The sequence below is a fragment of the Procambarus clarkii genome, chromosome 34, assembly GCF_040958095.1.
Source record: "Procambarus clarkii isolate CNS0578487 chromosome 34, FALCON_Pclarkii_2.0, whole genome shotgun sequence".
Classification (NCBI taxonomy): Eukaryota; Metazoa; Arthropoda; class Malacostraca; order Decapoda; family Cambaridae; genus Procambarus; species Procambarus clarkii.
The window spans coordinates 9795600-9817227 of NC_091183.1; the positions used below are offsets into that span (position 1 = coordinate 9795600).

The window sequence follows — 21628 nt, forward strand, 5'->3', positions numbered from 1 at the left end:
TATCTCTAGAAGCAACCCAACCAAACCACTGCACCACAGCCTACTAGAACAAGCAAACATTCTCCTTGATCAATGAGCACTTACATCAAGCTACGACTAACTCCCAATTAACATAGAGCACAAACTTGATGACACACGCCCCAACAGACAACGAAGAATCAATCTTGCCTGTACAGCTATCGACGTGTCGGACCTTAATGATGTAACTGAATGGGAATTAAATCATGCATTAAAGATGGGAAAGTCAACTGCTCTTGGAGAGGACGGTATTACTTACACTCTACTGAGATTAGTCTCACAAGTACCAGGTAATCCACTTTTAGTGTTGTACAGAATGAGTTTAAGTGAAGGATTATTACCTGATGCTTGGACAAAGAGTGGCATTGTTCCCATCCCCAAACCACACTCAAATAATTATAGATCCATATCTCTAACATCCTGTGTTTGTAAAGTGCTTGAAAGTATTGTTCTTAACCGACTCATGTATCATATACAGGGGCACCTGTCACCCCAACTGTTTGGATTTATACCTGGGCTCAGTACACAACACTGATTTGCTGAGTACTTCGCACATATTGAAGCTTCCCCTCAAACAGTCTTCATCGACCTATCAGCAGCTTTTGATACAGCAAACAAAGAAATCATACTGGAACAGCTTGCCGAGCTGGGAATACAAGGAAAACTACTGAAATGGATAAAGGGCTATTTGTCTAATCGAACAGCATATGTTTTGTTTAATGGTATTAAAAGCACAGAGAGCAAACACTTTGAACTGGGAACTCCACAAGAAGGGGTCCTCACGCCTTGTTGTTCAACGTTCTGATGCATAAACTTATTAAAGATCTTGCAGGTGATGAGTCACAATAACGTGGCTAAAGTAAGTTGACCAGACCACACACTAGAAGGTGAAGGGACGACGACGTTTCGGTCCGTCCTGGACCATTCTCAAGTCGATTGTGATCTTCCAAGTAATAATGAAGACACTATCATTTGTTATGCAGATGATATATGTTTACAGGCTACCTCCGAGCCTAGAATGCAAGTTCTGCTCGATGCTTTTGCTACTAGAGCTGAGGAATGTGGCCTCCTTATCTCTGTACAGAAAACTCGTGCCCTCATTTCGTGTGGTATTCCACCAGCCAGTTATCATATAGATGGACGAGCACTCGAGAACTGCGAGTCTCACAGATACCTTGGTGTCCCCATTAATGATCCTGGGTACCTTTCTTCTCTCAAGAGGAGACTGTGGGTGAGATTAAAATCCTTCCGGGTCCTTGTTGGTGTCAATCATGGAATTAACGTGAGACTTGCTAGAATGTTTTATGTATCATTTATACGTTGTGTGACTGAGTACAATGCTCTACATCTCACACTGTATACAGACAAAGAGCTGAAATCTCTTGAAACCTTGCAAACTGAAGCTATGAATCTCATCCTTGGGGCTCCAAAGCCCACGAGAATAGTTAATATGAGAGCAGAGTTAAAATTAACTACTATAAGTAAGACAATTTTGTCTATTAGCACAGTTTTCGGCGTGAAGGCATTGAGTAGATCTAGACAAGACATGATGTTTTAAGCTAAACTTTCTAATATGCTGCACTCACCTGAGGTCTATAGAAGAAGAACGAAATCTGATTATGTATTTTGGTTCTACAAGGTAGCCAACTCCATCAAAATATTAAATATGTACCCAACTCAACTAATGATTAATCAACCAATTACTCCATGGGAAAACTGGGATCTATCAGTTGATTTTGTAAATGCGCCCAAGAAAAATAGTGTGCACTCTACATTATTAAAACAGTTAACACTGAAAAGCATCACTGAAAGTACTCAGAGTATGGGGTAACGATGTGTATCAGTGCTATACCGACGGCTCTGTAGAAGAAGGTGGACGAAGTACCGGATGTACATGTAACATATTTGAACAATCTTCTCTCGTACATACAGCAATGAAGCGCGTCAATGACTGGGCAAGTACAACTGAAACCGAACTTGCAGGCATATACCTTGCCACTGAATTTTTAAAAGACAAAGGCAGTGGACTTATATACTGTGACTCGCAGAGTGCACTCCTGGCATTGAACGCACATAGTAGTGACACCCAGAAAATAGTCAGTGATATTCGAATGAATGTTTTAGCTGCTAATGAAAACAGATTTGAAATTTAATTCCTATCGTATGGATACCATCACATGTTGGCATCTCAAGGCATGGTACTGTTGATATGCTTGCAAAGACACCCTGTAGAAAACCAGTGGTAGAAATTGATATGGGTGTTTCATTAGCAGTGACAAAGAGAATACTTAAACAAATATCTAATGTAGATCTCAGCGACCTAACAAATTCACAAAGACCTGAAAGTTGTAGCATTAAATATTATGATAGATATCGTGAGGAGACATTCACATATGGGACTAATAGAACAAGAACCCGGCAATGTGATGTTATAGTGGCCAGAATACGCCTGGGATATAGACGTATGTGGCAGCTTTATCAAAACCCAAATGTCGAGTACACAATGTGTCAACTTTGTGAAAGAGAAAACATGCTCTGCCTTGAACATTATATTGTAGAATGTCCCATATTGACTGACTTTCGCCCTCCTGGGCTAAGGTATGCTGAACTCTGTAATTACTATATGAGTACTGGAACACTTGATGATATATTGGACTTGTACCCAAGATTGACCATGTAAAGTATTAATTATACAATGTATGTATGTGATGTAACTATATAACCTGAGCTTGTAAAAGCACCCTAATCACCTTCAGTGATTAAGTGCTTAATTGCACACTAGTTTCTCTATCAGCTATCTCACCCTGTCAGAGTAAAAGACACAGATGTATGTGAATGCATGTGTGTGTATATATGTATGTATAAATGTATATGAACATATATGTGTGTGTATGTATATGTATGTTTATAAAGTATATATGAAAGTTGATAAAAATTACATTTCACCTTTGTAAATGCACAATGATGACACTATGAAAAAGACACGTCGAACACTTTATATAGGGCATACTTACATCTGTGTATCTATGTATTTACATATGTAGGATAGATTAGCATTTTAAAAGCACCGAATCACCTTCTGTGGTTGAGTGTTCAATAAACCTCTGAACTATATGTTTAACACATCTCTAACCCTGTCCATGGAGGACAGAAGAAAATGTATATATGCTGGTTAGCATTGTAAAAGTGTGGCCACGTCTGTGGTAGAAAATAATATTAATATAAAAAAAACTCAGCCCACTGTCAGCCCCATGTTGTGTATCTCAGCCACTGTCAGTCCCATGTTGTGTATCTCAGCCACTGTCAGCCCCATGTTGTGTATCTCAGCCACTGTCAGTCCCATGTTGTGTATCTCAGCCACTGTCAGTCCCATGTTGTGTATCTCAGCCACTGTCAGCCCCATGTTGTGTATCTCAGCCACTGTCAGCCCCATGTTGTGTATCTCAGCCACTGTCAGCCCCATATTGTGTATCTCAGCCACTGTCAGTCCCATGTTGTGTATCTCAGCCACTGTCAGTCCCATGTTGTGTATCTCAGCCACTGTCAGCCCCATGTTGTGTATCTCAGCCACTGTCAGCCCCATGTTGTGTATCTCAGCCACTGTCAGCCCCATGTTGTGTACCTCAGCCACTGTCAGCCCCATGTTGTGTATCTCAGCCACTGTCAGCCCCATGTTGTGTATCTCAGCCACTGTCAGTCCCATGTTGTGTACCTCAGCCACTGTCAGCCCCATGTTGTGTATCTCAGCCACTGTCAGCCCCATGTTGTGTACCTCAGCCACTGTCAGCCCCATGTTGTGTATCTCAGCCACTGTCAGTCCCATGTTGTGTATCTCAGCCACTGTCAGCCCCATGTTGTGTATCTCAGCCACTGTCAGCCCCATGTTGTGTATCTCAGCCACTGTCAGCCCCATGTTGTGTACCTCAGCCACTGTCAGTCCCATGTTGTGTATCTCAGCCACTGTCAGCCCCATGTTGTGTATCTCAGCCACTGTCAGCCCCATGTTGTGTATCTCAGCCACTGTCAGCCCCATGTTGTGTATCTCAGCCACTGTCAGCCCCATGTTGTGTATCTCAGCCACTGTCAGTCCCATGTTGTGTATCTCAGCCACTGTCAGCCCCATGTTGTGTATCTCAGCCACTGTCAGCCCCATGTTGTGTATCTCAGCCACTGTCAGCCCCATGTTGTGTATCTCAGCCACTGTCAGCCCCATGTTGTGTATCTCAGCCACTGTCAGCCCCATGTTGTGTATCTCAGCCACTGTCAGCCCCATGTTGTATTTCAGCCACTGTCAGCCCCATGTTGTGTATCTCAGCCACTGTCAGCCCCATGTTGTGTACCTCAGCCACTGTCAGTCCCATGTTGTGTACCTCAGCCACTGTCAGTCCCATGTTGTGTATCTCAGCCACAGTCAGCCCCATGTTGTGTATCTCAGCCACTGTCAGTCCCATGTTGTGTATCTCAGCCACTGTCAGCCCCATGTTGTGTACCTCAGCCACTGTCAGTCCCATGTTGTGTACCTCAGCCACTGTCAGTCCCATGTTGTGTATCTCAGCCACTGTCAGTCCCATGTTGTGTATCTCAGCCACTGTCAGCCCCATGTTGTGTACCTCAGCCACTGTCAGTCCCATGTTGTGTACCTCAGCCACTGTCAGTCCCATGTTGTGTATCTCAGTCACAGTCAGTCCCATGTTGTGTACCTCAGCCACTGTCAGTCCCATGTTGTGTATTTCAGCCCACTGTGGCCCCATGTTGTGTATCTCAGCCCATTGTCAGCCCTATGTTGTGTACCTCAGCCACTGTCAGTCCCATGTTGTGTATCTCAGCCACTGTCAGCCCCATGTTGTGTATCTCAGCCACTGTCAGCCCCATGTTGTGTATCTCAGCCACTGTGAGCCCCATGTTGTGTATCTCAGCCACTGTGAGCCCCATGTTGTGTACGTCAGCCACTGTGAGCTCCATGTTGTGTATCTCAGCCACTGTCAGCCCCATGTTGTGTATCTCAGCCCACTGTCAGCCCCATGTTGTGTATCTCAGCCCACTGTCAGCCCCATGTTGTGTACCTCAGCCACTGTCAGCCCCATGTTGTGTATCTCAGCCCACTGTCAGCCCCATGTTGTGTACCTCAGCCCATTGTCAGCCCCATGTTGTGTACCTGAGCCCACTGTCAGCCCCATGTTGTGTATCTCAGCCACTGTCAGCCCCATGTTGTGTACCTCAGCCACTGTCAGTCCCATGTTGTGTATCTCAGCCACTGTCAGCCCCATATTGTGTATCTCAGCCACTGTCAGCCCCATGTTGTGTATCTCAGCCACTGTCAGCCCCATGTTGTGTATCTCAGCCACTGTCAGTCCCATGTTGTGTACCTCAGCCACTGTCAGCCCCATGTTGTGTATCTCAGCCACTGTCAGCCCCATGTTGTATTTCAGCCACTGTCAGCCCCATGTTGTGTATCTCAGCCACTGTCAGTCCCATGTTGTGTACCTCAGCCCACTGTCAGCCCCATGTTGTGTATCGCAGCCACTGTCAGCCCCATGTTGTGTATCTCAGCCACTGTCAGCCCCATGTTGTGTATCTCAGCCACTGTCAGTCCCATGTTGTGTATCTCAGCCACTGTCAGCCCCATGTTGTGTACCTCAGCCACTGTCAGCCCCATGTTGTGTATCTCAGCCACTGTCAGCCCCATGTTGTGTACCTCAGCCACTGTCAGCCCCATGTTGTGTATCTCAGCCCACTGTCAGCCCCATGTTGTGTATCTCAGCCCACTGTCAGCCCCATGTTGTGTACCTCAGCCACTGTCAGCCCCATGTTGTGTACCTCAGCACCTGTCAGCCCCATGTTGTGTATCTCAGCCACTGTCAGCCCCATGTTGTGTATCTCAGCCACTGTCAGCCCCATGTTGTGTACCTCAGCCACTGTCAGCCCCATGTTGTGTACCTCAGCCACTGTCAGTCCCATGTTGTGTACCTCAGCCCACTGTCAGCTCCATGTTGTGTACCTCAGCCACTGTCAGTCCCATGTTGTGTACCTCAGCCCACTGTCAGCCCTATGTTGTGTATCTCAGCCACTGTCAGCCCCATGTTGTGTATCTCAGCCACTGTCAGCCCCATGTTGTGTATCTCAGCCACTGTCAGCCCCATGTTGTGTACCTCAGCCACTGTCAGCCCCATGTTGTGTACCTCAGCTACTGTCAGTCCCATGTTGTGTACCTCAGCCCACTGTCAGCCCTATGTTGTGTATCTCAGCCCACTGTCAGCCCCATGTTGTGTATCTCAGCCCACTGTCAGCCCCATGTTGTGTATCTCAGCCCACTGTCAGCCCCATGTTGTATACCTCAGCCCACTGTCAGCCCCATGTTGTGTACCTCAGCCCACTGTCAGCCCCATGTTGTGTATCTCAGCCACTGTCAGCCCCATGTTGTGTTCTTCAGCCCACTGTGAGCCCTATGGAGTGTTCTTCAGCCCACTGTGAGCCCTATGGCATGTTCTTCAGCCCACTGTGAGCCCTATGGAGTGTTCTTCAGCCCACTGTGAGCCCTATGGTGTGTTCGTCAGCCCACTGTGAGCCCTATGGTGTGTTCTTCAGCCCACTGTGAGCCCTATGGTGTGTTCTTCAGCCCACTGTGAGCCCTATGGTGTGTTCTTCAGCCCACTGTGAGCCCTATGGTGTGTTCTTCAGCCCACTGTGAGCCCTATGGTGTGTTCTTCAGCCCACTGTGAGCTCTATGGTGTGTTCTTCAGCCCACTGTGAGCCCTATGGTGTGTTCTTCAGCCCACTGTGAGCCCTATGGTGTGTTCTTCAGCCCACTGTGAGCCCTATGGTGTGTTCGTCAGCCCACTGTGAGCCCTATGTTGTGTTCTTCAGCCCACTGTGAGCCCTATGGTGTGTTCTTCAGCCCACTGTGAGCCCTATGGTGTGTTCTTCAGCCCACTGTGAGCCCTATGGTGTGTTCGTCAGCCCACTGTGAGCCCTATGGTGTGTTCTTCAGCCCACTGTGAGCCCTATGGTGTGTTCTTCAGCCCACTGTGAGCCCTATGGTGTGTTCTTCAGCCCACTGTGAGCCCTATGGTGTGTTCTTCAGCCCACTGTGAGCCCTATGGTGTGTTCTTCAGCCCACTGTGAGCCCTATGGTGTGTTCTTCAGCCCACTGTGAGCCCTATGGTGTGTTCTTCAGCCCACTGTGAGCCCTATGGTGTGTTCTTCAGCCCACTGTGAGACCTATGGAGTGTTCTTCAGCCCATTGTGAGCCCTATGGTGTGTTCTTCAGCCCACTGTGAGCCCTATGGTGTGTTCTTCAGCCCACTGTGAGACCTATGGAGTGTTCTTCAGCCCACTGTGAGCCCTATGGTGTGTTCTTCAGCCCACTGTGAGCCCTATGGTGTGTTCTTCAGCCCACTGTGAGCCCTATGGTGTGTTCTTCAGCCCACTGTGAGCCCTATAGCGTGTTCTTCAGCCTACTGTGAGCCTTACTTTGTGTTCGTGAGTCGCCTGTAATTCCCATGTTATACTGCTGAGAGCACTGTGAGCCCCGTGCTCTGGGCCTTAGCCTCATGCCAACCCCAATCTCTGCTGTAGATTCTCATTCCATTCCCGAGAATTTTATTATTGGAAAGTTTACATCCCTCCAAGTCGGATGATTCCTCTAGATGACCGGAAAGTTATCAGCTCTCCAGATGCCCCTCCCTTTCCCCCCTTAGGAGGGGCCGGTGCCCCCCACCCGCCACCCCCTGGGGGGGCGGGGTCCCCTCTCCCCCCTCCTGGCTCCATGGTTGAGCACCCGTAAACTTTCGTCTCTTCAAACGTTATAATCCTCTTTACTTCCTAACCAACTTTCTTTTTAATAACGCTGCTGTCGTTATTGTCCAGGTTTACTGTTGTTTATGTCTGTGTCACACGTTGGTGGAGAGGTTGTGGGAGGTGCTGGGTGAGGGTGATGGAGGGGGTCTGGAGGTGCTGGGTGATGGTGATGGAGGGGGTCGGGAGGTGCTGGGTGATGGTGATGGAGGGGGTCGGGAGGTGCTGGGTGATGGTGATGGTCGGGAGGTGCTGGGTGATGGTGATGGAGGGGGTCGGGAGGTGCTGGGTGATGGTGATGGAGGGGGTCGGGAGGTGCTGGGTGATGGTGATGGAGGGGGTCGGGAGGTGCTGGGTGAGGGTGATGGAGGGGGTCGGGAGGTGCAGGGTGATGGTGATGGAGGTGGTCGGGAGGTGCTGGGTGAGGGTGATGGAGGGGGTCGGGAGGTGCTGGGTGAGGGTGATGGAGGGGGTCGGGAGGTCTGGGTGATGGTGATGGAGGGGGTCGGGAGGTGCTGGGTGAGGGTGATGGAGGGGGTCGGGAGGTGCTGGGTGAGGGTGATGGAGGGGGTCGGGAGGTGCTGGGTGATGGTGATGGAGGTGGTCGGGAGGTGCTGGGTGAGGGTGATGGAGGGGGTCGGGAGGTGCAGGGTGATGGTGATGGAGGTGGTCGGGAGGTGCTGGGTGAGGGTGATGGAGGGGGTCGGGAGGTGCTGGGTGAGGGTGATGGAGGGGGTCGGGAGGTCTGGGTGATGGTGATGGAGGGGGTCGGGAGGTGCTGGGTGAGGGTGATGGAGGGGGTCGGGAGGTGCTGGGTGAGGGTGATGGAGGTGGTCGGGAGGTGCTGGGTGAGGGTGATGGAGGGGGTCGGGAGGTGCTGGGTGAGGGTGATGGAGGGGGTCGGGAGGTGCTGGGTGAGGGTGATGGAGGTGGTCGGGAGGTGCTGGGTGAGGGTGATGGAGGGGGTCGGGAGGTGCAGGGTGATGGTGATGGAGGTGGTCGGGAGGTGCTGGGTGAGGGTGATGGAGGTGGTCGGGAGGTGCTGGGTGAGGGTGATGGAGGGGGTCGGGAGGTGCTGGGTGAGGGTGATGGAGGTGGTCGGGAGGTGCTGGGTGAGGGTGATGGAGGGGGTCGGGAGGTGCAAGGCGAGGGTGATGGAGGGGGTCGGGAGGTGCTGGGTGTGGGTGATGGAGGGGGTCGGGAGGTGCTGGGTGAGGGTGATGGAGGGGGTCGGGAGGTGCTGGGTGAGGGTGATGGAGGTGGTCGGGAGGTGCAGGGCGAGGGTGATGGAGGAGGTCGGGAGGTCTGGGTGCAACAAGAAGCAACAAATGAGGTTACGTGTCCCAATATGATCTCTGGCTCACAACTTGTGCCGGAGACGTGAACTTATTTCCCAGCAGTGGAGGCCAAGTGGTGAGTTGGTCACAGCGTCGGCCACACAGCCGCTGTGCCCTCGACACAGGACATCACATTAAACAAGAACAACCAAGGACAAAGATGCGTACAGATACCAAACAAAGACAAACTGACGAAAGTCCGTCACGGAATTCTAAATTCCAACTCACGTATCGGCATACATGATTTTCTGAAATATTTCACGACAACTGAAAACAGCGACAGATCAGCTTGGGCCAAAATCAGCAAAATAGAGAAATATATATATATGTGAAGCATATATATAATGTCAGGCAACACCCCCGTTGGCCGGAAGGAAAATGAACATCTTCCCTCAAAGTGTCACATCTCCACATTCCTTCCACAACACCAATCGCTCGGAGCATCTCTTTGGGGAAATCAGTCAAGCAGGTAATATCACTTGACAGTCGTCCCTGCCTGGTTGAGCCGAGAGCTGTGCCTAGGCTTGCCAGCAGAGCCTCACAACGCCTGACTCTCTTCAGTGTCAGAGATGCCCTTGTCTTACCCCGGAGACCATCTCCAGCAGCCATAAACAGATCTCCTTGCGGGTCACAAGACAATATCTTAATGTTTACAAATCTTACCTTATCATCCTCTCGCGAATGTAGCTCGTGACCTTTACTGTGGCATGAAGAGAAGTTAGTTCTCTGTGTCAATTTTCAAAATATATATTGTTTAATGATTTGTTTTCTAAGAGTTGTTATTAGACATGAACTCTTCTGATGATGCCTTACGTGGGTGGGTGAGCAAGGGAAGCATGTAAACCATTGTCAGGTGGGTAGAGAGGCTGACTGTCACGGAACGTTGACAGTTGCAGAAAGAATTAAGCTTATTGTCCAGGTTTTCTGGTCAGAGCAGCTGTAGTCATCAATGATGACCAAGGTGCTGGGTGTCCAGGATCACTGGTCAGAGCAGCTGTAGTCATCAATGATGACCAAGGTGCTGGGTGTCAAGGCTCACTGGTCAGAGCAGCTGTAGTCATCAATGATGATCAAGGTGCTGGGTGTCAAGGCTCACTGGTCAGAGCAGCTGTAGTCATCAATGATGATCAAGGTGCTGGGTGTCAAGGATCACTGGTCAGAGCAGCTGTAGTCATCAATGATGATCAAGGTGCTGGGTGTCAAGGATCACTGGTCAGAGCAGCTGTAGTCATCAATGATGACCAAGGTGCTGGGTTGATAACTTCGTCGTGAACTTTCTATGTTTCTTCACTGTCTCATTATGTTCGTTGTAGCTCTTGGTAGTTGTTCTCCTTCTCTACTTTCCTCAGTACTTTATTAAAGTGGTGACGACGCCAATAACAGAACAAAACAATTAAGGTTATCGAACAAAAAACTGGATTACTGTTTTTTTTCAACAGGATTTTATTTGTTAATTGATTTATATATTAAAATATTAATTTATTGAGCTTATTTTAATAGATTATTATAAATAATCTATTAAAAGATTATTGGTTGGGGGGGGGGGCTTAGGTACATAGCCCATACCATAAATAATATATATTAAAATGAGCTATTAAGTTAATGGTTACCACTACAGCTAAAATGGATTAGTAAAATGTTAACCAGGTCTTAGCTGGTAGGTAGAGTATAGCCTAGCCTATATTGCCTAGCCTATATAGCCTAGTCTATATAGCCTAGTCTATATAGCCTAGTCATCAAACATCAGATACTGTCCACCACATGTAGTCGTCTTGCACCTGTATTAATGACGGCTGTTTATCCTTGTTACGTCTACTCAGCAGGCAGTGATTTATTCAGTTCGTCACAGGTTACCTGCCGGAATTTTACACAGTAATAATTGTTCAACAATATTATAGTTAATAAAATGTGACATGTATTAATTAGGATTGTGAAATTGTCAACACCAGGCTCACCCTAGTTTGGGCGTTGTCATGCTGCTTAACCAACCAACCTATCTAAGAGTTATTTAGCCATAAAACTAACCTATCTAAGAGTTATTTGGCCATAAAACTAACCTATCTAAGAGTTATTTGGCCATAAAACTAACCTATCTAAGAGTTATTTAGCCATAAAACTAACCTATCCAAGCGTTATTTGGCCATACAACTAAAAGACATGGGGGTTTAGTCGGATATTAGCAGCTCCCTCTGTTACGGATGAGGTCGTTGTGGCAGAATCACTGTTGGGCGATGGAAATATCAGATTGCGGAACCTCTTAGAAAGCTTTTGTTTACACACTGTCGGCCACTCTCCCTCCTCCTGTCGGCGGCACGAAAAATACGGTTCTATTTTCCGTCTTTTGTTGACAATGGAAGGGAGTCTCTAATTTGATGGTAAATTTTATTAAGTTAAATCACAGAGAATACTATTCTAGCAAGTTTTATCACTAGACTGTTAGTTTTAAGGATACGTGTCGAGCTTAAATTAATATTTTGATGACGTCACGAACCTCCCGTTTTCTCTGAACTGTCACGAAACCCATTTTCTTCAATTGACGTTAGTGGTTAGTATTGATATTATGTAACTAACATAACCATGTTTGCTGAATATATTGGGTGTTAGTTATCTAAAGACGGAATTTCTGACAATTACCATCAAACGCAAGACAGAACAACAAAAACGCCTGATTGGTTACTCTTAATATATAAATATAAACCCGAATAAAATATTTCGAACATCTTTTTTTTTAAGAATTTTTATTTGTAATTTTTACCGCTGTCTAACATGGATATATAAGAAGTGGAAACAACACACCATTGAAGAACTTCTCATTTACAATAGTTAACCTTTGGGGCACTAACTCATCTTTCACCCTCCTGGGCACTAACTCATCGTTCACCCTCCTGGGCACTAACTCATTGTTCACTCTCCTGGGCACTAACTCATTGTTCACTCTCCTGGGCACTAACTCATCGTTCACCCTCCTGGGCACTAACTCATTGTTCACTCTCCTGGGCACTAACTCATCGTTCACCCTCCTGGGCACTAACTCATCGTTCCACCCTCCTGGGCACTAACTCATCGTTCACTCTCCTGGGCACTAACTCATCTTTCCACTCTCCTGGGCACTAACTCATCGTTCACTCTCCTGGGCACTAACTCATCGTTCACCCTCCTGGGCACTAACTCATCGTTCACTCTCCTGGGCACTAACTCATCGTTCACTCTCCTGGGCACTAACTCATCGTTCACCCTCCTGGGCACTAACTCATCTTTCCACTCTCCTGGGCACTAACTCATCGTTCACTCTCCTGGGCACTAACTCATCGTTCACTCTCCTGGGCACTAACTCATCTTTCCACTCTCCTGGGCACTAACTCATCGTTCACTCTCCTGGGCACTAACTCATCGTTCACCCTCCTGGGCACTAACTCATCGTTCACTCTCCTGGGCACTAACTCATCGTTCACTCTCCTGGGCACTAACTCATCGTTCACCCTCCTGGGCACTAACTCATCTTTCCACTCTCCTGGGCACTAACTCATCGTTCACTCTCCTGGGCACTAACTCATCGTTCACCCTCCTGGGCACTAACTCATCGTTCACTCTCCTGGGCACTAACTCATCTTTCCACTCTCCTGGGCACTAACTCATCGTTCACTCTCCTGGGCACTAACTCATCGTTCACTCTCCTGGGCACTAACTCATCGTTCACTCTCCTGGGCACTAACTCATCGTTCACTCTCCTGGGCACTAACTCATCTTTCCACTCTCCTGGGCACTAACTCATCGTTCACTCTCCTGGGCACTAACTCATCGTTCACTCTCCTGGGCACTAACTCATCTTTCCACTCTCCTGGGCACTAACTCATCGTTCACTCTCCTGGGCACTAACTCATCGTTCACTCTCCTGGGCACTAACTCATCGTTCACTCTCCTGGGCACTAACTCATCGTTCACTCTCCTGGGCACTAACTCATCGTTCACTCTCCTGGGCACTAACTCATCTTTCCACTCTCCTGGGCACTAACTCATCGTTCACTCTCCTGGGCACTAACTCATCGTTCACTCTCCTGGGCACTAACTCATCTTTCCACTCTCCTGGGCACTAACTCATCGTTCACTCTCCTGGGCACTAACTCATCGTTCACTCTCCTGGGCACTAACTCATCTTTCCACTCTCCTGGGCACTAACTCATCGTTCACTCTCCTGGGCACTAACTCATCGTTCACTCTCCTGGGCACTAACTCATCTTTCCACCCTCCTGGGCACTAACTCATCGTTCACTCTCCTGGGCACTAACTCATCGTTCACTCTCCTGGGCACTAACTCATCGTTCACTCTCCTGGGCACTAACTCATCGTTCACTCTCCTGGGCACTAACTCATCTTTCCACCCTCCTGGGCACTAACTCATCGTTCACTCTCCTGGGCACTAACTCATCGTTCACTCTCCTGGGCACTAACTCATCGTTCACCCTCTTGGGTACTAACTCATCTTTGCACTCTCCTGGGCACTACCTCTTCGTTCACTCTCCTGGGCACTAAGTCATCTTTCCACTCTCCTGGGCACTAACTCATCGTTCACCCTCCTGGGCACTAACTCATCGTTCACCCTCCTGGGCACTAACTCATCGTTCACCCTCCTGGGCACTAACTCATCGTTCACCCTCCTGGGCACTAACTCATCGTTCACCCTCCTGGGCACTAACTCATCTTTCCACTTAAAATTCATCGTTCCACCCACCGTATGGGCTTATACTCAACATTATGTGCATACTTACTCAGAATGTGTCCACATAATGGTCTTACATACTGAGTAATTGCCACTCATCGTTCCCGTCACCATCATGGCTCTAACTTAACGCTGGAGCCACCATCATGGCTCTAACTTAACGCTGGAGCCACCATCATGGCTCTAACTCAACGCAGGAGCCACCATCATGGCTCTAACTCAGCGCTGGAGCCACCATTATGGCTCTAACTCAACGCTGGAGCCACCATCATGGCTCAAACTCAACGCTGGAGCCACCATCATGGCTCTAACTCAATGCTGGAGCCACCATTATGGCTCTAACTCAACGCAGGAGCCACCATCATGGCTCTAACTCAACGCTGGAGCCACCATCATGGCTCTAACTCAACGCAGGAGCCACCATCATGGCTCTAACTCAACGCTGGAGCCACCATCATGGCTCTAACTCAACGCTGGAGCCACCATCATGGCTCTAACTCAACGCTGGAGCCACCATCATGGCTCTAACTCAACGCTGGAGCCACCATCATGGCTCTAACTCAACGCTGGAGCCACCATCATGGCTCTAACTCAACGCTGGAGCCACCATCATGGCTCTAACTCAACGCTGGAGCCACCATTATGGCTCTAACTCGACGCTAGAGCCACCATTATGGCTCTAACTCGACGCTGGAGCCACCATCATGGCTCTAACTCAGTATTTTGACCTCTTTTGGCTCTAATTCAACTTTTCATCTCTCACGTTGGAAGATGGCCCAAGCTGCTCAGACGGTAGCTTGTGGTGAGCGTTTCAGCGTGTTTGCTGCCCTTATGTCCTCCATTATAACTTGGTTGGTCTCATCCTGTACGGGTCCTTCTGAGACTTTTGTTTTGGTCTTCTTATAAGCTCAGAACTATTTGGGATCTTTCTTTCGTTTTGCGCAAGTCTTCTTTCGTAGTTTCTTTCGGTTGATGTTATTTTCCGAGTGACTGAATGTAATGCCCTTCTACTACACATATGCTATGATGTTCTTTGTGGACTTACACTCGCTCCAGAGGTCCCCTAAGTTATCAAAGCTCTTTCTAATGCCTGTGTCACCCATCTTGTTCCCCTTCTTTTCATTCTCATGTTTGGCCCGTATTTTTTAACGAGATTAGTGACGACCTTTTTGAAATTTCCGGTTGCTGCTTGCATGCCATGATGACCTATCAGCCCCATGCAGGTGTTGCTCTGCTCCTCCTCAACCATCCCTTGAGCGTCTCCTCGAGGGTGGTCAAGACCGTCCTCATCCTCGTCCCTCATGGGGCTTCTGCAAATTTAATTCATCTTAGAATATTGTGATCATACGATCGGACTCGAACCCTTGCTCGAACTGTCATGTCCAGTCACTTGGGCTGGACGGTAGACCGACGGTCTCGCTTCATGCGGATCGGTGTTCAATCCCTGACCGTCCAAGTGGTTGGGCATCATTCCATCGCCCCGTTTTATCCTAAATCCTTATCCTGACCCCTTCCCAGTGCTATATAGTCTAATGGCTTGGCGTTTTCTCCTGATAGTTGCCTTCCCTCCTCTGATGTCAGCACAAGAGCTATAATGATGTCACCGCCGGTAGGGTCTGTCACGTGCTCTATCAGAACAGTCCTACACCGTCAAACAAAATTTTATCCTGCTGCTTGTGAAGTTAGAGTTATAAATTTAGCCAATCAATAACCTGGTGATTAAAGTGCCTCATTATAAGGGTTAGAGTTTGTGCCTCATTGATTACATTATGCAGATCAGCAACTTCCTTTGTCTCTGCTGTGTCAGCCCAAACTGATAGTGGGGATCAGCATACTCCCACTATCAGATGGTAAGATCTGTTCAATATGATACAAGTTCAAGATGTTACCATCTTGAACTTGTATTATGAACAATACACATTCAAAGGATCACATCGTGTTCATGCCCTTATGGATGGTTGCAGTTAAGTCCTGTTCCAAACAGAGCATAACACCACGTGCTCTCGTCGTTCCATCCCTTCTGAAAGGTGGAAGGTATCCCGGGAGATGGAATGCTCCCTTCAAACATCTCTTCTCGTCCCCATTCTTCACTGATGTCGGTCCTCAGCCTCGGTGTAGGCACACAAAGCATCACATTAATTTACTAGGCATCTGGTAAATTACTTCCACTTGTGTAGAAGCAATTTAAACTGCAGACGTTGTCCTGGTGAGCTCAGAGATTGCTCCTGCATTCTGCACATTGCTGTTCCGTACCTTGTCATTGGTTTTGTGCCCGCTTCTCGTTCGAGGTTATAGTGTTAGTTCTGCCTGGCTGGGGAGAGATCACGTCCCTCTCCTCCATCTACTGGCATCGTTACTATCCCCCTCTACTCCTAATCTTCTAGTTTTGTATTGGTTTGTGGTTCCTAACTCCTAATATGTATATATATATATATATATATATATATATATATATATATATATATATATATATATATATATATATATATATATATATATATATATATATATATATATATATATATATCGGTATATTTTGGTAGCAGTGTTTTTTGTAAACATATGTTGTTAAATATGACCGAAAAGGTAAGAGTAATAATTCTAACACGAATTTTCTCAATATTTCTTATGTTTCTTTTCACTGTCGATGGTAAATGAAAAGCCAATTCTCCAAAATATATTTTTATTTCTAGACTGACGCGATGCTTGAACGCGTTTCGTAATAACTTATTACATTTTCAAAGACTTTACTTTACACACACAACTGTAACCTGTAAACACGCTAATCCATCATACTTATACTCGCATTTGGGTGAGGTGATGTGGTACAACAGTTTTGGGTGAGGTGAACAAACTTGTGACAAATACAAGACAAAACACGAAACAATGGGTATTAATTGGATATAAGAACATAAGAATGGAAGTAACTGCAGAGGACCTATTGTCCCATACTTCCTCTTGATGATTCTATATTGGTTCTGAGTCTTGAAGTGGGTAGAATATAGTTGTGCATTAATTGGCTGTTGACTTTTTGATGTGTAGTGCCTCGCAGATGTCGAGCCTCCTGCTATCGCTGTATCCATCGATGATTTCTGTGTTGTTTGTTAAGACTTCTCTGGTTAGGGTCTGGTTGTGAGAGGAGATTATATGTTCAATATATATATATATATATATATATATATATATATATATATATATATATATATATATATATATATATATATATATATATATATATATATATATATATATATATATATATATATATATATATATATATATATATATATTAGTATATTTTGGTAGCAGTCTTTCCTGTAGACATATATTATTAAATATGACCGAAAAAGTAAGATTAATAATTCTAACACGAATTTTCTCAATCTTTCGTACATTTCGTTTCACTGTTGGAGGTAAATACAAAATCAATTCTCCAAAATTCATTTTTATTTCTAGTCTGACGCGACACGAGCGCGTTTCGTAAAACTTATTACATTTTCAAAGACTTTAGTTCACAAATACACAACTGAATAGAACTTACGCATCTCCGATTTTATATCTACATTTGAGTGAGGTGGAAGGGGTGATGTGGCATTAACACAAGACAGAACAAGATGTGGTATTAATAGGGTATTAATTTCATCTACACAAGACAGAACAAGAGTATTAGCACTCGGATGGTAATCTATTAATACCACATCTTGTTCTGTCTTGTGTTAATGCCACATCACCCCTTCCACCTCACTCAAATGTAGATATAAAATCGGAGATGCGTAAGTTCTATTCACGGGAGGCATCTCCCGTCACGCAGGGTGCAGTCGCACCTCCACAGATCTCCAGTATCATCTATTGATACTGGTAATGGCTCAAAAGGGCCACCACTTACGGGCTATTCATGCCCGTGCCACCTTTTGGGTGGCTTAATCTTTATCAATCAATCATCAATCAATCAAGTTCTATTCAGTTGTGTATTTGTGAACTAAAGTCTTTGAAAATGTAATAAGTTTTACGAAACACGCTCGTGTCGCGTCAGACTAGAAATAAAAAAGAATTTTGGAGAATTGATTTTTGATTTACCTCCAACAGTGAAACGAAATGTACGAAAGATTGAGAAAATTCGTGTTAGAATTATTAATCTTACTTTTTCGGTCATATTTAATAATATATATATATATATATATATATATATATATATATATATATATATATATATATATATATATATATATATATATATATATATATATATATATATATATATATATATATATATATATATATATATATATATATATATGACAGAGTCAGACCACGGAGGAAAATTGAAACAAGAATTTCCTTAAGTACTTTCGTATATTAATACATCTTTAGAAGGAGTGGGTTTTACAGGTCGAGTACTGGACATAAATAGGCAGGAGACAATGGTGGAGTGAGGTGAGGAACAATAAGTGGACACAAATATGAGCCGCACAAAAACTGCAGAGGGCTTATTGGCCCATCCTATGCAACGCCTAACCACACACAGGCCCACACATGGATAATCATAGCATAAGATACTAAATATTTACAATGAATTAGTAAAACAAATGTGTTCCAAAGATCCTACTCAAATATATATATATATATATATATATATATATATATATATATATATATATATATATATATATATATATATATATATATATATATATATATGCATATATGTATATATATATATGTATATATATATGCGAACAAGCCTGAATGGTCCCCAGGACAATATGCAACTGAAAACTCACACCCCAGAAGTGACTCGAACCCATACTCCCAGGAGCAACGCAACTGGTATGTACAAGACGCCTTAATCCACTTGACCATCACGACCGGACATAATGAGGTGATAGCCGAAGCTATTTGAACCACCCCACCGCCGGCACTCGGATAGTAATCTTGGGCATAGCATTTTACCAAATCACCTCATTCTTTGGGGCACACGTGAGGAACACAAATGTGAACAAGCCTGAATGGTCCCCAGGACAATATGCAACTGAAAACTCACACCCCAGAAGTGACTCGAACCCATACTCCCAGGAGCAACGCAACTGGTATGTACAAGACGCCTTAATCCACTTGACCATCACGACCGGACATAATGAGGTGATAGCCGAAGCTATTTGAACCACCCCACCGCCGGCACTCGGATAGTAATCTTGGGCATAGCATTTTACCAAATCACCTCATTCTTTGGGGCACGCGTGAGGAACACAAATGCGAACAAGCCTGAATGGTCCCCAGGACAATATGCAACTGAAAACTCACACCCCAGAAGTGACTCGAACCCATACTCCCAGGAGCAACGCAACTGGTATGTACAAGACGCCTTAATCCACTTGACCATCACGACCGGACATAATGAGGTGATAGCCGAAGCTATTTGAACCACCCCACCGCCGGCACTCGGATAGTAATCTTGGGAATAGCATTTTACCAAATCACCTCATTCTTTGGGGCACACGTGAGGAACACAAATGCGAACAAGCCTGAATGGTCCCCAGGACAATATGCAACTGAAAACTCACACCCCAGAAGTGACTCGAACCCATACTCCCAGGAGCAACGCAACTGGTATGTACAAGACGCCTTAATCCACTTGACCATCACGACCGGACATAATGAGGTGATAGCCGAAGCTATTTGAACCACCCCACCGCCGGCACTCGGATAGTAATCTTGGGCATAGCATTTTACCAAATCACCTCATTCTTTGGGGCACACGTGAGGAACACAAATGCGAACAAGCCTGAATGGTCCCCAGGACAATATGCAACTGAAAACTCACACCCCAGAAGTGACTCGAACCCATACTCCCAGGAGCAACGCAACTGGTATGTACAAGACGCCTTAATCCACTTGACCATCACGACCGGACATAATGAGGTGATAGCCGAAGCTATTTGAACCACCCCACCGCCGGCACTCGGATAGTAATCTTGGGCATAGCATTTTACCAAATCACCTCATTCTTTGGGGCACACGTGAGGAACACAAATGCGAACAAGCCTGAATGGTCCCCAGGACAATATGCAACTGAAAACTCACACCCCAGAAGTGACTCGAACCCATACTCCCAGGAGCAACGCAACTGGTATGTACAAGACGCCTTAATCCACTTGACCATCACGACCGGACATAATGAGGTGATAGCCGAAGCTATTTGAACCACCCCACCGCCGGCACTCGGATAGTAATCTTGGGCATAGCATTTTACCAAATCACCTCATTCTTTGGGGCACACGTGAGGAACACAAATGCGAACAAGCCTGAATGGTCCCCAGGACAATATGCAACTGAAAACTCACACCCCAGAAGTGACTCGAACCCATACTCCCAGGAGCAACGCAACTGGTATGTACAAGACGCCTTAATCCACTTGACCATCACGACCGGACATAATGAGGTGATAGCCGAAGCTATTTGAACCACCCCACCGCCGGCACTCGGATAGTAATCTTGGGCATAGCATTTTACCAAATCACCTCATTCTTTGGGGCACACGTGAGGAACACAAATGCGAACAAGCCTGAATGGTCCCCAGGACAATATGCAACTGAAAACTCACACCCCACATTCAGGCTTGTTCGCATTTGTGTTGCTCACGTGTGCCCCAAAGAATGAGGTGATTTGGTAAAATGCTATGCCCAAGATTACTATCCGAGTGCCGGCGGTGGGGTGGTTCAAATAGCTTCGGCTATCACCTCATTATGTCCGGTCGTGATGGTCAAGTGGATTAAGGCGTCTTGTACATACCAGTTGCGTTGCTCCTGGGAGTATGGGTTCGAGTCACTTCTGGGGTGTGAGTTTTCAGTTGCATATTGTCCTGGGGACCATTCAGGCTTGTTCGCATTTGTGTTCCTCACGTGTGCCCCAAAGAATGAGGTGATTTGGTAAAATGCTATGCCCAAGATTACTATCCTAGTGCCGGCGGTGGGGTGGTTCAAATAGCTTCGGCTATCACCTCATTATGTCCGGTCGTGATGGTCAAGTGGATTAAGGCGTCTTGTACATACCAGTTGTGTTGCTCCTGGGAGTATGGGTTCGAGTCACTTCTGGGGTGTGAGTTTTCAGTTGCATATTGTCCTGGGGACCATTCAGGCTTGTTCGCATTTGTGTTCCTCACGTGTGCCCCAAAGAATGAGGTGATTTGGTAAAAGGCTATGCCCAAGATTACTATCCGAGTGCCGGCGGTGGGGTGGTTCAAATAGCTTCGGCTATCACCTCATTATGTCCGGTCGTGATGGTCAAGTGGATTAAGGCGTCTTGTACATACCAGTTGCGTTGCTCCTGGGAGTATGGGTTCGAGTCACTTCTGGGGTGTGAGTTTTCAGTTGCATATTGTCCTGGGGACCATTCAGGCTTGTTCGCATTTGTGTTCCTCACGTGTGCCCCAAAGAATGAGGTGATTTGGTAAAATGCTATGCCCAAGATTACTATCCGAGTGCCGGCGGTGGGGTGGTTCAAATAGCTTCGGCTATCACCTCATTATGTCCGGTCGTGATGGTCAAGTGGATTAAGGCGTCTTGTACATACCAGTTGCGTTGCTCCTGGGAGTATGGGTTCGAGTCACTTCTGGGGTGTGAGTTTTCAGTTGCATATTGTCCTGGGGACCATTCAGGCTTGTTCGCATTTGTGTTCCTCACGTGTGCCCCAAAGAATGAGGTGATTTGGTAAAATGCTATGCCCAAGATTACTATCCGAGTGCCGGCGGTGGGGTGGTTCAAAT

General features: G+C 46.3%; 2 protein-coding genes across 2 annotated transcripts in view; one reads left to right on the forward strand and one right to left on the reverse strand.

Moving 5' to 3' along the window:
- LOC123762162 (uncharacterized) overlaps positions 1-21628 on the forward strand; it is a 530605-nt gene that overhangs the window by 38912 nt on the left and 470065 nt on the right. The gene's annotated exons all lie outside the window — the stretch shown is intronic.
- Positions 3251-4291, reverse strand: LOC123762167 (uncharacterized protein in mobD 3'region-like). Its single transcript, XM_045748543.2, has one exon. The coding sequence runs from the start codon at positions 4289-4291 to the stop codon at positions 3251-3253; it is 1041 nt and encodes a 346-aa protein (XP_045604499.2).

Coding starts and splice junctions, on each gene's coding strand:
- LOC123762167 (XM_045748543.2), bottom strand. CDS start 4,291: ATGGGGCTGACAGTGGCTGAGATACACAACATGGGGCTGACAGTGGCT.